The 15,315-nt window shown below is 34.6% G+C and overlaps 1 protein-coding gene across 1 annotated transcript in view; it reads left to right on the top strand.

Moving 5' to 3' along the window:
* LOC139698488 (transcription activator GAGA-like) overlaps positions 1-15,315 on the top strand; it is a 77,316-nt gene that overhangs the window by 18,660 nt on the left and 43,341 nt on the right. Inside the window, exon 4 of the mRNA XM_071597367.1 lies at positions 11,217-11,279. Coding sequence (XP_071453468.1) covers positions 11,217-11,279 — 63 coding nt within the window. The remainder of the gene's footprint in view (positions 1-11,216; positions 11,280-15,315) is intronic.

Raw genomic sequence — 15,315 nt, 5'->3', positions numbered from 1 at the left:
ACTTAGAAATAGTAATGTAAATGCACATCCTAGTTACTTAACCTAGTTAAACACACACAGAATAATGAGGTGCAAGCCAAAGTGATCATAACTTCAGAGTTGTGATGCAACTTGTTGCTTTTAATACAGATTTCAATACTATCAAATAGTAAATGCAGTTAGGAGTGAAAGAATTTACGTAAATGTGCTCCTAAATGATCAAAGCTTTCATTGTCATTGAAACTTGCACAGAAACTGTCCCTTCTGGTCATCAGAATACAAAAGAAAGGTGAAAAAGCACCAACTCATGAAGTCGTAGTGGTGCGAAGGATGAAATGGACATCTATTTCTAGTATTTTGGATTGAAAAAGTCCTGGCAGATAGTTTAAAGTGAGCCTACCACAATATGCTTTTTTAAATGTGGAACTAGCAATGCGCTGCATAGAAGTGAAGATGACACTGTTAGAGGAAAGTGACAACCATAGTGAAAATAACTGAGGAAATGATTTAGCAGCAGTGATGGCAAATTTCTGGGATTCTGCAATGAATAAATGTTGATATATGCATAGGTGCTAATTTTTTTATGCAACTTTTCAATTTTCTTAAGCATTAGCAGCAATATTTTTACCCTTTTCTGTCTTATCCAAGTATTTTTTGTAGATTCTAATCTGAAAAATCAGGATGCATTTATTGGGCTGAAATGTATTGTGTTATCTAATCACACAGTCTTCCATTCCCATTTTAGATAAATATTTTCCTTGTGTGAGGCAGTGGTGTCCAAATGGATATAATATCTGGGTGACAACAGGTTAGGGACTCCAAGGAATTGAATGTGTGAGGGAATTCAGGGAGAATTAGAGAAAAATGTACTTTCATGCTTCAAAAATTTAAACTGCAATAATTAGTTTTGCTTAATTGTTTTTTTTATGCCAATCTTTACTTTTCTCTCATTTACACATCTGCATTGGTCCAGTGCTTTAATGCACTAACATCTGAGAGTATAGGTGATATTGCAGCTTTCCTTTACCTTTTCATCTTTCATTAATTTTTCTTTTGTTCATTTTTAATCTACACATCTATGCATATTCACCTAATATTTGTCCATATGTTTCAAACTTAGTCTGCAAATAAGTTCATGTTGAAAACCAATTATATTTATTTAGTTTCACTCCAAACTATATTCACCCCTTTATCTTGATTCTAACATTTCCTTGCTCTTTCCTCAGCAGAGATATTAAAAAAGTTTTGAAGATTTTCTGGCACCCAATTTATATTCAGATGAAAAAACTTCTCATCTGTCTAGCTCCTCAATCTTTTTTCATTATGCTCTAATTACTAACTCAATCAAGATTACTTCCTGTACAATCAAGTTGATTGTATGATGCTCCTTATGTTTTTCTATCCGTCTCCTTGGCAGAGAATCAACAGTTTTCCATTTCTATTAATTCCAGTCCATTACCACTAATGAGTTTAATTCAGTTTTATTCCAATTAGATATATGGGCCTGTTTAGTCTCTTCTTCCTCTTCTGTTATTGACTTAACCTCTCCATGTGATTCACCATGTATGTTTTATAAAACTCTTAACACCTATACATTTCTGGTTTATGCTCTAATTATAATATAAACTTAAAATGTTGCACAGTAAACTATGGGAATAATAAGTGTGTGATCACTCTTAACTGAACAGACTTTGTGTATGAACAACTGGAAGGTCTAACTAATTACAACTTCAGGTTTATTATCTCTTGTGTTTAGTGTACTCTTTCACCCTCAAGAGTACATAGAAGTCTTTAAAATCATTCTCAACATAATTCCAAAAGTTATTTTTGGTATTTGCTTATCTGTTGCTTATTGTGTAAATGTCAGTGAACGATTTATAGCATTGCATAATTTACATGATGGCCTCTGTATAAATTCTAATTTGGGTCTTATTGTGATAAGTCGGAGGTGCTTGTAGTGGATGATAATAGTATCATTGCGGCCAATCTCCAGGAAATAAGAGAAATGCCAGGAAAATCACTTCAGTAACAGATATCGGGATTTTTTTCCAGGGACACTAATTTTTGAAAGTAAAATAGTTCTTCCTGATAAATTGAAGAAAAATGTCAAATAATTTAGCAATGATGCCGGGCAATAACACACCATAGTGATCCTAAACATATATTTTTTTATGGCAGGCAAGGTGAAATATGGAGTGTAGAGTCCGCGTACAATATTTTGAAATAAATTGTATGTAGATTTTGACTGTAGCTGTTTAAAGTTCTCTTTTTGTGTACTGAAATAATCTTCCTCTCTGACTGATATAGGATTGCCCATGTGAACACTCCATTATGAACAGTATAGAGTGTCATTTGAATCTTATCCTTCATCTTGTTGAAGATGTCAGCTGCAGAATTGCCTGGAAATAATCTTGAAATAGGGATGACATGCTGAAAACCAAAAAACTGAGCAGCATTATACATTTAAACAGTGTTGAAACTGGGAACCAACCTTGTTCATTAGTGTTGATGCTATTTTTGGTTGTTTGTAGCCTTCCATTTTCCCAATCCAATGGTAATCATGCTCTTATAGATTTCCCATTTGGTATCCCATTTTCCTTGGCCATTTTTATTACCCTGGGAATGCTTGTAGGGATTTTCCGTCTGTTATTCTATTATCATCATAAAACTTATCCATTTCCTCTCAAAATGTAATGGTGAAATACATCTAGTTCCTATTCTTAGTGTAATGCTGAATAGTGCCTTTTGTTTGTTAAATTTTCTGGTCTTGCATTTAAACTGACCATTTAATCTTCAGAGACATATTCTGAAGGCCACCTATCTTCTTTTGACCTCTTTTCAATCACATCTGTAATCCATACAGTACCACACTCCATGAAAGTTTCCATGCCTCACTTCTTTATTTGTAATGGTATCATCAATTTTCATAGAAAAGGCTATTGGCATAGCACATCATATGTAACATGCAGCTCCAAAACCTTTTTTAAGCGATATTAGTTGAAGAGCCTTTACAAGCCTATTGAACTTGAGCCCTATTAGAAGTTGACTTACCATATGAAAACTTTTTCATCACTCAAGGGTGTATTTACTTAAAAAAGTCAACCACCACCTGTTCTTGAACTGTTCCACCCAAAATAGAAGCACATTATTTGTCTTTTGAATCATGGTCAAACCTTCATGTAACCTTTCAGGCCTTATGAAATAATAACTGAAACATTATTGTAATATAGAGTTGCTTCTTTAATGCTGTGCTTTGTGACTGAGCAACAGGCTTTTTTTCAAAGGAAACTTGGAAAGCGTGTACTTGATTGTTCAACAATTTTGAACCAACACTCAGGGGTTGTCAGCCCCTGGGCCAAATTTTTGCCATTAGTTATGGGTGTATAATGAATGCCACTAGGGGAGTATGACATTCTGTGGGTAGTTTTAGTCTTAATGCCAGCTGAGAATTGGATTTGGATATTTCATACGGCATGTAATATGTAACTTCATAAAAATGAAATATGAAGTTAATTGTTTATGGGAAGCAACAAGGGTTATTTTCTAAGAATACAACCGGTGAATGTAATCAAATGTATTATACACCCAAATATACTGAAAGAGGAAAGTCTTATCTGGAATGTGTATGAAAAATTTCAAGAACCCCAGCAAATTAACGGAAACCATTTCCTTCGACCAACTTCTATGTACGAGGGTCATCCGGAAAGTAGTACCCGTTCGTGAAATAAAGACACAAAAGTAAATATTAACAAACATAAAAAATTTTATTTGAAAGAGGATACTTTAAACTACTTCTCAACATAATCTCCAAGCAAATTAAGGCATTTGTCATAACGTGTGACAAGTTTCTGTATTCCTGCTGCATAGTCCTTCGCCGCCAGCTCATTGAGATACGCGAGGGACCCATCTTGCACAAATTTTTGCATAATGCAGATGGTGTTTAACAATTTCATGAACAATTGTTCGAGAAACATTGGGAAAATGCTCACAGATGTCATCAATTGTGACGCGCCGATCGTTCCTCACGAATTCGTCAACTGAGCTCACCAGTTGGTCTGTAATGACAGACGGTCTCCCCGAACGCTCATCGTCGTGTGTGTTCCCCCTCCCCATGTTGAAGTTGCGACACCACCGCCGAACAGACGACTCGTCCATTACATTGTCTCCATACACCTCCTTTAATTGGCGATGAATATCACATGGGCGAACGTTTCTTGCATTGAGGAATTTAATCACTGCCCTCACTTCACAACTGGCGGCGTTCTCAATTTTTTTAAACATTGTAAACAATCACAGAAACAACACAGGCAATGCTAGCGTCACGCAACTTGGCTCAGAGAAGGCAGACAAGCCACTGAAGCTATCTGACCTCGTCCAGCGGCTACTCGCGTCGTCAGCACTTCATGCGGCACGAACGGGTACTACTTTCCGGATGACCCTCGTATGTTCCTTGCCCATTTCACCCATTACTGAAAATATCTACTCAGATTTGCAATTTAATGTATGTAAAACTCATATATCGGTTTTAAATTAGTAAACACTGGTTTGAATAATTCATCTGTGTGAAAAATCCTTGTTATTGAAAACACAAACCAAAAATTTTAACTTTTTCTGGCTGCCCTACTGGCTGCTGTCAACTACCCCATTTGTCAGTACTGCCTTAGCCGTGATTTGTCACCAGGGGAGGGGATAGGCGATATTGCAGTTTCCAATTGAAGTTATACACAATCATTCTACGGTATAATTATAATATACCTGACGCACAAGTAACAATGTGTGAGCAGGGGCGTTGTAATGGTGCGAAACCCAATTTTTGTTATTCCACAAATCCGGGTGTTTGTGCTGGATTTCGTCGCGTATATTGCGCATAACTTGTACGTAATATACCTTATTTACCACCATACCCTGTGGCAAGAACTCATGATGCACCACGCCCCTGCAATTGAAGAAAACTGTTAGCAAAACTTTCACATTCCACCAAACTTGGCGCACTTTTTTGGATCTTGGCTCATGCTGCAGCTTCCATTGCAATGATTGAGCTTCAGTCTCCATGCCATAACCATAAAATCATGATTCGTCACCAGTTATGACCCTCTGGAGCAAATTTGGGTCATTGCGGATAGAGTCCAACACCTTATTAGCAATGTTTTCAGAGCGTTGCCGTTTTTGGTAGAAATTGAGCAATTTTGGTACGAATTTCACGGCGACCTGTGTCATGCCCAAATCATTGGTAAAATTCGAATTGCATGAGCCAATTGATATTTTCAGGTCCTCAGCAACTTCTCTAATGGTGATTTGACGATTGACGTGTACTATTTTCTTCACTTCATGTTTTTGTTTGTTGTTGATGTGCTCGGGTGTCTGGCACGCTCTTCATCGTTCACATCTTCTCGGCCCCCTGAGAATATTTTGTACCACCGGTAAACGTTGCTTTGGTCCAAGGTAGCTTCTCCATATGCCACAGTCAGCATTCGGAATGTGTCTGCGCACTTAATTTCGTTTTTCTCACAAAATTTGATACAGATTCTTTGATCCCTTTTTTGGAACAGTCAAAAATGGAAGACAAGCCAAAACAGGCCCCAAGCAAAACAGCTGTGAATAATTAACTGGTAATTCAAAATGGCCGAATTTTTCGGCATAAGTGAGAGACATAAGTAGCAACATAATGCCACAAAAAAATCGAAAATCAAATATACATAACCCGTGAAAATTCAAAATTTGCAATTCCTTTTGAATAAGGCTTTCTGGGCACCTGGCACCCAAGCTATGTGATTTTTTGTGTACCAGGAAGGCCTGGTACCCGAAAGTAATCATATATCTCTATGTATATATATATATGTATATATATACATATATATATATACATATGTATATATAAATATATATATATGTATACAAATATATATATTATATATATATATATATATATATATATATATATATATATATATATATATATATATATATATATATATATATATATATACACATATTTTTTCATTATATATATATATATACAAATATACATATATACATATAACCATAAAACCATACACACAGTAATCAACCCGAAGGTCGGTTTAGTAGGTGATGGTAGAGATCACCCAGTACTAAGCCCTGTTCGGTGTGTGAAAATTCACACATCAGGGTAGGGGGGCCAGTTCCTTTCCCTGTGCCGGTTATGGTTCTCCAGGAAGACCTGGTACCTGAAAAATAACTTCAGCTTGGGTGGAGCTGCAGGTACCCAGAGTGCCTTGCCCGGGAATTGAACCCGGGACCCTCCGGTCTGCAGTCCAACGCTCCACCCACTGGACTACCGCGACCCACATACATGCATATATACATACATACATATATACATACATACATATATACATACATACATATGTACATACATACATATATACATACATATATACATACATACATATATACATACATACATATATATATATTATTATATTAATTGTGATGTTACACTACATTTACTGAAAAAAATGATTGATACTTATAATCAGCTAAATTGATTTTAAAAGAATGTAGTTGACCGTGATGCAGAAATCATTTCGTATTTGAGGAGAATGAATCCTGTTGTGAAAATGAAATGTTGGGAAAAACCATATCTGTTCTAGTTAGAAGTAGTGGCCAATTGTGAATGTTATCTTATAATACTTTGCACATATTAATAATATTTTCAAAGAAAATATTTTCATCATTCTTCAAAAATAATCTGATGACATGAAATGTTTTTATGGCAAATATAAACATTGGCATCCACCGTGGGCAAAAGAGTGAGGAATGCATTTGATTGAAGAAACCCACCTCGATTGATGAGCGAGTCTTACCTCATGAGGTAAAGTTAGATGGGGTCAGTGGGGAATGGGCCGGCTGGAATGGACGCACTATTTGGGAAAGGACGGAAAAGCTACAAAGAATTTTTCTATTTATCAGATGTGCTGCACGACACCTTCGTGATGCACTCGAGGATGGTCAACCCTTTAAGGACGTTTGGCATGGAGTGTGATCAAGAGTTGAGGGATGCCTCCTATGGGAAGAGTATTCAGAGTACAAACGTGACAGCTTCGGAAGCAGATGTAGGGACTGCATTGTTAGTAGATGATCAGAAAAATCATGCACCACAGAAAATTCCACCAACAAAATCACAGGTGAATCCTCGTAAGAGATGTGTGGTATGTTGGAAAAAAAAGCAGCGACGTGAAACGTCATGGCAATGTTCAGAATGCAAGATTGGACTTCATTTGACCTCTTGCTTTGCTGAGTTTCATCAGAAGTTTGTGAAGAGTTAAGGTATGTTCGTGTGAGGATAAGTAATAGGAGAGTCAGTGAAGCATGCAGAATAATTAATCTGATGTGGATATTTAAATGATGAAGCAGTTGTCAGTTTTCATCAGTTTTGATGTGTGTGCATCAATGTTAATGCACATTTTTGTTGGAAATCAATTTTCACTCGTGATGCTTCAAGCTTTTTTGCTCAAATTTTCAGTATCGTTTTTTTGTAAAAGATAAACTTCTGTTCAGATTTATGCATGTTTGAATATGTCATGTGAAATTGTATTATTGTAACTGGAACAGTGCTTTGTGCTTATGGCATGTGATTATGTATAAAGTTAGTTTAAAAAGTGGAATTTATATTCCTTTGACTGGTGATATCTGCATTATGTTCAGGGTGGTTTTTAAACAGTGGTGTATATTTGAAATATGTGTATTTCATGATTTTTTGGAAAATCATTGATGCTCTCTTGTCTTGATGAAGATTCTGCATTTTGGTTCCTAAGTAGATAATGGGGAAATCGTTGTGACATTTTGCAAATATGCCTGCAGAGAATCTCCTTTTGTGTGGATGATTTGACGGTGTGATTATTGTGTACTGTATCTTTTGCAGTTTGATAGTGTGCTTAAGTTGCTGTTTACAGTGTTGATTTTTAAGAATGTGGATAATTTAAGTAAAATCTGGTATATATTTCCCAACATAGGTATTCATTAAGGATGTGTCTTATGATTTGCTAAGCATCGAATAATTACTAAGCATATTAGTTCTGATACTGAACAATGTGTGGTGGCAAGTGGATTCAGTTTGAAATTCCTACTGGTTATTAAATTATACTACTGATAGGATTTAAGGTTCCCCTTATATCAGAAGTATTACTCCTTGTTAGAAGAGGGAGCTGAAATGTGAACTGTTAACAAAGAAACAATCTTTTTACATCAAGTTGAATTCATGCAGAGATCCTTGAGATGATTGAAATAAGATAGATAATCTCTTAATTTTGGCCAACTTCCTAGTTTCAATTCTCTTCGAAGGTACATTAGAATTTTTGCTCCCCTTAACCGCAGTATTTTTCAAACTATTGGGTTATCTTGAGAAAATGTTTTTATTGAACCAGGTTTCAAAGACAGAGAAAATGAGATTGTCCTCTGTTGAAGGTGGTCGTAAGGTTCAATGGAAAAATTGTTCAATTGCAGTTATTAAAAAATTGTCACACTGTGGAGTGACCACATGGCATAGGAATGTGCCAGGCATAAAGTCAGTGTTGCTCTATTGATCTCTACATGTTTGCTTCGGACAGCGTGAACTGTCCCGTAAAATGGGCACCAAGTTACTATTTACTCTATTAATTAAGCATTTTAGTTTCATTTGATGGCCTTGCATTTTGTATGACCCATTTCAGGAGTGAAATTTGACTTCATATCTTTTACTTGGCTTATTATGTGACTGTGTCATATACAATAAAGATTATTTTATAAGTAAGCCTTGCAGTCTATTTCATTTGGTTGAATTGGCCCATATCAATTCAATGGTGTGTTGCATGACCTTTTATATGAGTTTTTATTTTTAAACACAATCAGCACTAACATATTCTTTAAATCTCATATTGTTTACCCTATGATAACATAGTTAGGTGAACATTAATCTCTAAAACATTTGTTCTTGCAAAAGGCTGCTTTCTGCTCCTGCTCAAATATCAATGGATATAATTTATTATATATCCTTAGAGTGAACAATAATTTCACTGTCAAAGTTCAAAATGAGTGCATAATCAATTTTTTCTGAAAATGTGCTCATATGAGGGTAGTGTTTGCTTTGGCTTCAATGCCAATGTGGAGAATAGATGCAGAAATGAAACTTAAATTTTCCAGCAATTACCAGCAAATTTGTCTAACAATATTAAAAGACCTTAGCTTGATTTCTTAGTAAGCTATTTAAACAAAACTGAATCGACTTTTGTATTTGATCAAACAGTTTGGTTTATGTTTTTTGTAGGCGTAATAGAAAATTGATTAATCTGCTCATAATGACTGAATATTCCTGTCAACTTTGGATGTAGAGAATATGTTAGTACTTATTCTGTTTACACATCTAGTGTTTTTTTACATGGTTTGTATAAAAAGTATCTGAAAAAACTTTGGAAAAATAGATTTATTTCAGACATTACTACAATGTCTCAAAAATTTTCAAAGGACCTCCCTTGAGTGTTTACACGCTTAACACGCCAGTGGCTTTTCCACATCTCAAAGGCTCCCTGCTATATGAGTTTTGGAAGGTCCTTAGGACACGCATGCAAGCTTCTTTGATGGCACTTGGGTTCCCATGGTGGTGTCCTTTGAGGGAGGATTTCTCCTTTCGGGAATTAGAAGAATATTCTGTTAGTGATAAGTCAGGACTGCAAGGGGGTTGGAGAATTATCGCGATGCCTTCTCCAGCAGAAATTCGACTCTGCTCTTGGTCATCCATCAAGACCTTCTGGATGATGAAGTGCAGATCTTTCGCATCGCCAAATTTTCAGTGATAATGGTGTGTGCACTGTCATTATCAATGCCAATACAATCTGCAATCATGAGCACACTTAACAATTGACGGTCTGAATTCAGCAATTCATGCACATATCAGGAAAAAATTGTTACCAATACTTATTTTACAAACCTTGTGTAGACAGTGAAACCTCACCTTTTTTTAACTCCAAACTTATTTTTCGCATTGTGGAAATAATGTCGTTTGTGCTTGTAAAATTTCTATTTGAAGACACTGTAATCTTATCCCATCCTTATTTACGTATTATAAATTTCTGTTGTCTAGCAATTTATGATGATCCATGAAAAGGTAGTTGGTAGGTGGTATAAATTTGTGTCATTCAAATTCACACATTCAGGGTAGGTGTCAGACCTTTGCGTGCAACCTGGTTTTGTACCAATTTCTGGTGCGTAGTAAATCAGAGTTGGCTTTTAAGAGTTTTCTGGAGGTGTCTAGAGGCACTACCTGGGTTTGACCTAAAGACCTTCCTGTTAGTACTCCAATTAATAATAGTTAATTTATATTAAAAATGAAGGGAAATATCTCATCAAATCACCACTCCTAACCTTGCTTTAGCACAGTGTACGTGTAGCTTACACATGCAATGGTCTGATGGCCAAGCCAAATTTTGGCTGAATCTTGTCTTTGCATAATATATGTATGTATAAAAACTCATTACACACAGTTAAATGATTGTTTTTTCCATTATTATTAAACACTTTTTTGCTTAGTATCAAATCTCTATTCTAATAATTCTCACATACAGGGGATCTCACCTGGGAAAAAAACAATAGCGATTAAGCCAAACAGGAGCTGGCACATTCTTTTTGATCAAAATGATAGGTTAAATTCTTTGGATGCCTCTGAAAATGTTCTGTAGAGCAGGTATCTCATTTATTTAATCTTCTTGCCCATTATGTGGTGAAATAATGCTGTAATAAAAATTAATGTAATAGATGTCTTCTACCATCAAGAGCCATGTACTGAAGCTTTAATTTAAAATAATTTTGGTGGGTGATATTTGTCAAATATGTATCAAGTTTCGCGTAACCTCATCACTAGTTGCGACTAAACTCTTATGGTTGTTAGCTGATTGAAAATTGCAATAGTTTGGTGATTCATAGTTTCCAATTTCACCAAAACATGGAAACCAAGGAAATTTGAATCGTAACTGATATTAAAAATAACTTTTTCTACATCTACATCTACTTAATACCCCGCAAGCCGCCGCAAGGGCGTGTGGCGGGGGGGTCAACCGTTTTTGGGTCAACTCAAGGTTTAGTTTTCAGATATGGTTCCCAGTTGCATTTAAAATTACTTCTATGCAATCCAATCTTTATTTATGCGGGTCCTCTTTTATTTTTTGCCTTGTGAATGTGTTAGAAATTAAATGGTGTTTGATTGGTTTTTTTTTATCTTTTTTCAGGCATATTCCCTGGTTCGTCAGGACTATCTCAAGATTCTTCTAGCTCTCAGGACATCAGCCAAGGTAGGACTTACTTCCATTATTACACTTATTCAAAAAATATTTCAGATAAAATACAAAATTGAATTTTTGATATAATCCTTAATTGAATTTAATGAAATCAGTTTGTATTTAAATGAAATATTTTTTGATTATTTAATCAGGCAATAACTATATGAAGAATGTGGTCTTTAACTTGATATTATTTCATAATCACGCTTAAGAATAAAAAATTTTCAAAAAGTACATCTTTTGCTTTCTTGCATAAAACAATCTCTTATGTATTAATTCTTGAAAAATTGCCACATTCTTGAATTCTAGTGTTTGCCTACCTGTAGATAAAGCAGTAAAACCTTGTTGATCATTGTCTTAATATTATCATGATGTAGAGTATATAAATTTGTGGAAAAAATATGATCATAAAATGATTTCTGGTTATGTATATTGGCTTAATTTTGCTTCAAGCTTTCAAGCTCTCCCAAACGTATATTTTTTTTCGATTTGGCAGTGGTTGTCTTTAATCTGTCAGTGAATTAATTAATGAGGATTAAAACAGTATGTTGAAAGAAAGGAAAATTGTTTTATATTTAAAAAAAAGTTCAAATTCCATTTTTCTCCAATGTTGCTTCTTTTTTTCAAAAGCGATGAATTATAGTGCAAACATTCTGATTAAAAGTCTTGAGATTCAGCTAGCTATTCTTTAATTGGTAACTAACTAAAAAAATGATATAATCCATACTCTACTTAATAATGTTTCCTCGGGTATAATTATTAATAAATTAATGATCAAGTCTTAGTTTTTGATTAAACATTACATCAAGTGCTATGTTTGAAAAAATCTCTACTATGTTATATATTTTAGCATGTTCTATCTGCTTGAGCTTTTTATGTAGAGGCATAATGGGTCACAAACTGTTGTACTGTGGCTTTAGTGCATGTTAATCGATACATACATAATCAGTCGATTGGTAGAAGCTCATGAGGATTGAAAGGAAAGGATCAGATTCATTTATGCTATTGTCAGTAAGGTGTGACATTTTTCCATGCAGAATGTTGAAATAAAGAACTATACTAGGCAACCTGAATAAATCTATCTAATCCTATCAAAGGGAAAGAGGCTTATGTTTAGCTTAAGAGTTTTCCCACAATTGTTTAGGCACAAGCTTTAGTAAGCTCTTCATGCGATGCTTTTAACAAGAGGGCAGTAATTTTTCCATTTTGCAATTACTCTTTGCTGTCCATACCATATACTTATGAGTGATTAAGGTGGTGAATTATGAAATACATTGTCCTTACCAAGTAGTTCCCCATGTGTTCATCATGTTGCAAACCAAATGGGGGATGATATATGTATCATAGGAAAAAAGGCATCTTGATTTTTCTCAAAACACACTTCTGTAATGGAATGGACGTTGATCTCAGTGAAATTAGGTCAGTCTCAACTCAAATGTCTAGAATAGTGAATGTGCCCCTTTTAAATATTACTTCATATGGTGTATATACATGCATAACATATTGCTAGTGTATGTGAGGGTGCACTAGTGAATAATACATAGGGATGGTGGAACTAGCAAGTATTAAATGAAATTTCATGGCAGTCTCTGTTTATTTAGCAAATGTTCTCTTTTGTATGAGGTTTTTCCCTGGCATTCACCTTTTCAAACTGTTGCAGATCTTTATTATTCTATAATGAAAGGGGTGTCAATTCAAGTTCATTCAGTTTCTATTATGGGTCTCTGATTTATAATTTTGCTAATGTGTGAGCCCGAGACTTCCGCATTGCCCTTTTTGAAATATTTGACTTTTATGCATTGCAAATGAACTTCTGCATGAGGTATGCTGAGGGGCTATACATATCAGGATAATTTTCTTCCAATTGTCCTCAAATCAGTTGCTTATGCTCGGCAGGCAATTATAAATTTAAAACCATTACATGAGAGGTATACCAGTCCATCCAAATTCCAATATATATAATGTGACAGTGCATTATACAATGTATAAAAAATACATATCTAATTTTTTCTGGCATTTTTGAGTGTGTCATGCCTATATATTTATAGAAAACACATGTGTGTATGTAGATGATCAAGGTGTGACACAAAAAAGTAAATAAACAGAGCACACAAAAAATACTGATTAATCTAAACTTTTGTTAGCACAACCACCTTCATGGGTGTATCCGAGTTTGTCTGTTTTTACGTTTTCTTTGCTTACTTGGTTGTGTCATCTAATAGTTAAATTATAAGCACACGCACAAACATTCATTATTATTATCTAAAAAGTGAATCATCTACTTTTTAACTTATTAGTTCCAGAAAAAGTTGGGGACTAATTTTTATCAAACTTTTAGTAGGTTTAAATATGTTTGAATACTGTTCATAATCTCTTAAACCCTTGTGCTGGCACGTGATGTGAGAAAGCCATTTCCGCCATTGTCACTATGATCACTTATAGCTTGGAGATGGTTGTACCTGTTTAAGCATTTATTTCACTATTTTTTGTTATCATACATCAATCAAGTAATGTAGATGTATGGAGAATATACTCATACTTAAGGCAAATGCTTAAACTTTTTACCTTAAGTATGAACACATGTCCCACATTACATAGATCAATGAATTGCTTTGATCAAAGGACAAATGATTTTTTTCAATGAGCATTTAAAGGAAGATACTTCCATGTGTTTTAATTGCAATGCTTAATATGCTATGCACATTGATGGTATAGTGAATGCGGTGTCACCCACCATTGCAGCCCGAGTGTGGAGCAAAATCCAAATTGCACCTGGGCAATTGCTGACCATGCACTTCATTTTTTAATGAGACTGGTTTTTTTGATATTTTGAAATAATCCGTGTATTTTTCAATGTGGTGTTATACATGTAATTGGGAATCTCCACGGTAATTATTATTGGTGAATTTCAAATGAACTGGCTCAATGCACATTTGAACTCCATTGGGTGTTTGGCTTTTGTCTCTTAGCATCATACTGGTTACTTTTCCTGGTCGTAGACCTCTGTGCAGTCATGCAGTGTAGTAATTTCACAATTATGTCCTGAAAATTTGAGAAGTAATAATGTTCTCTCGAATTGAAGCACTGGTGTTCAATTGTATGTTTAAAAAGAAGTTAGTTGGAAAGTGTTATTTTCTGAAGATTAAATCTTGAAGTAAATGTGGTTTATTAGTTTTAGAGCCTCTTAAGATTTATTTTCGTGTTGCCAAAGTTGGGTTTAATTTGTATGGAATTTAAAATTTTCCCCATGGAAATGGATTAATTTTATTCACAAATGAAGTGCAATCCTTGTGCTTTGTGTTTTTTCCATTTCACCTTTTTATATGATATTTTGATCGCAGTAAGATGACTGTGATTTTCTGCAGATGCCTGTTTTGCAGTTTCATTAGGAGGGGGTTTTATTTTTCTATCATAATTTTTGTATCAATCTTAAGTGTTCACTTTATTTTGGCCATTCTCAATTTTTTTTGAGTAGTAGATTTTAACTGCAGTAACCACCGAAATTCTGTTTTTAGGGTAAATTTGATCCTATATTGTAACCTAGGTGTGCCCTTTAAATCAGAGGCCATCCATTTGACACTAAGGTTGTAATGTGAATGTTTTGTGCTGAAAAACTATGGCATTATTTTGGTTTCTCGTTATGCTTAAACTCTACCTCATCTTGTCATTTTTCTCTTAATTTTATTGTAATTACTCCTCTATATCCTCCTCTACTTATGTCAAGCCATAAAATATCCCAATGGTAAATATCTTCCAATGTCACTCGTTTGGTAAGAGTTCGATATTAAAATTATTAAAACTGGTTTTTTTTATTTGTTGGTTTGTAATTTTGTTTGAGTGAGATTTTTGCAAACATATTTTTGGTTGGAATTAAAGCATTTTCTTTTTGGTATTTCCAAAATTTTTTCAGCTTCATTAAGTAGATGTAGTCGTAATAATGTAAACCACTTTGGAATTTCACATAGTGCTGTTTTACATTGATCACCACTGCTAAAAATTCTATGCATCAATGCTTTCATTTTCTTGGGTTATAATTGTTTTATAATGT

Source organism: Hetaerina americana, unplaced genomic scaffold (assembly GCF_022747635.1).
Source record: "Hetaerina americana unplaced genomic scaffold, ioHetAmer1.1.p SCAF_87, whole genome shotgun sequence".
Classification (NCBI taxonomy): Eukaryota; Metazoa; Arthropoda; class Insecta; order Odonata; family Calopterygidae; genus Hetaerina; species Hetaerina americana.
Note: the sequence above shows the minus strand (reverse complement) of the source record. Positions and strands in the feature narration are given on the sequence as shown.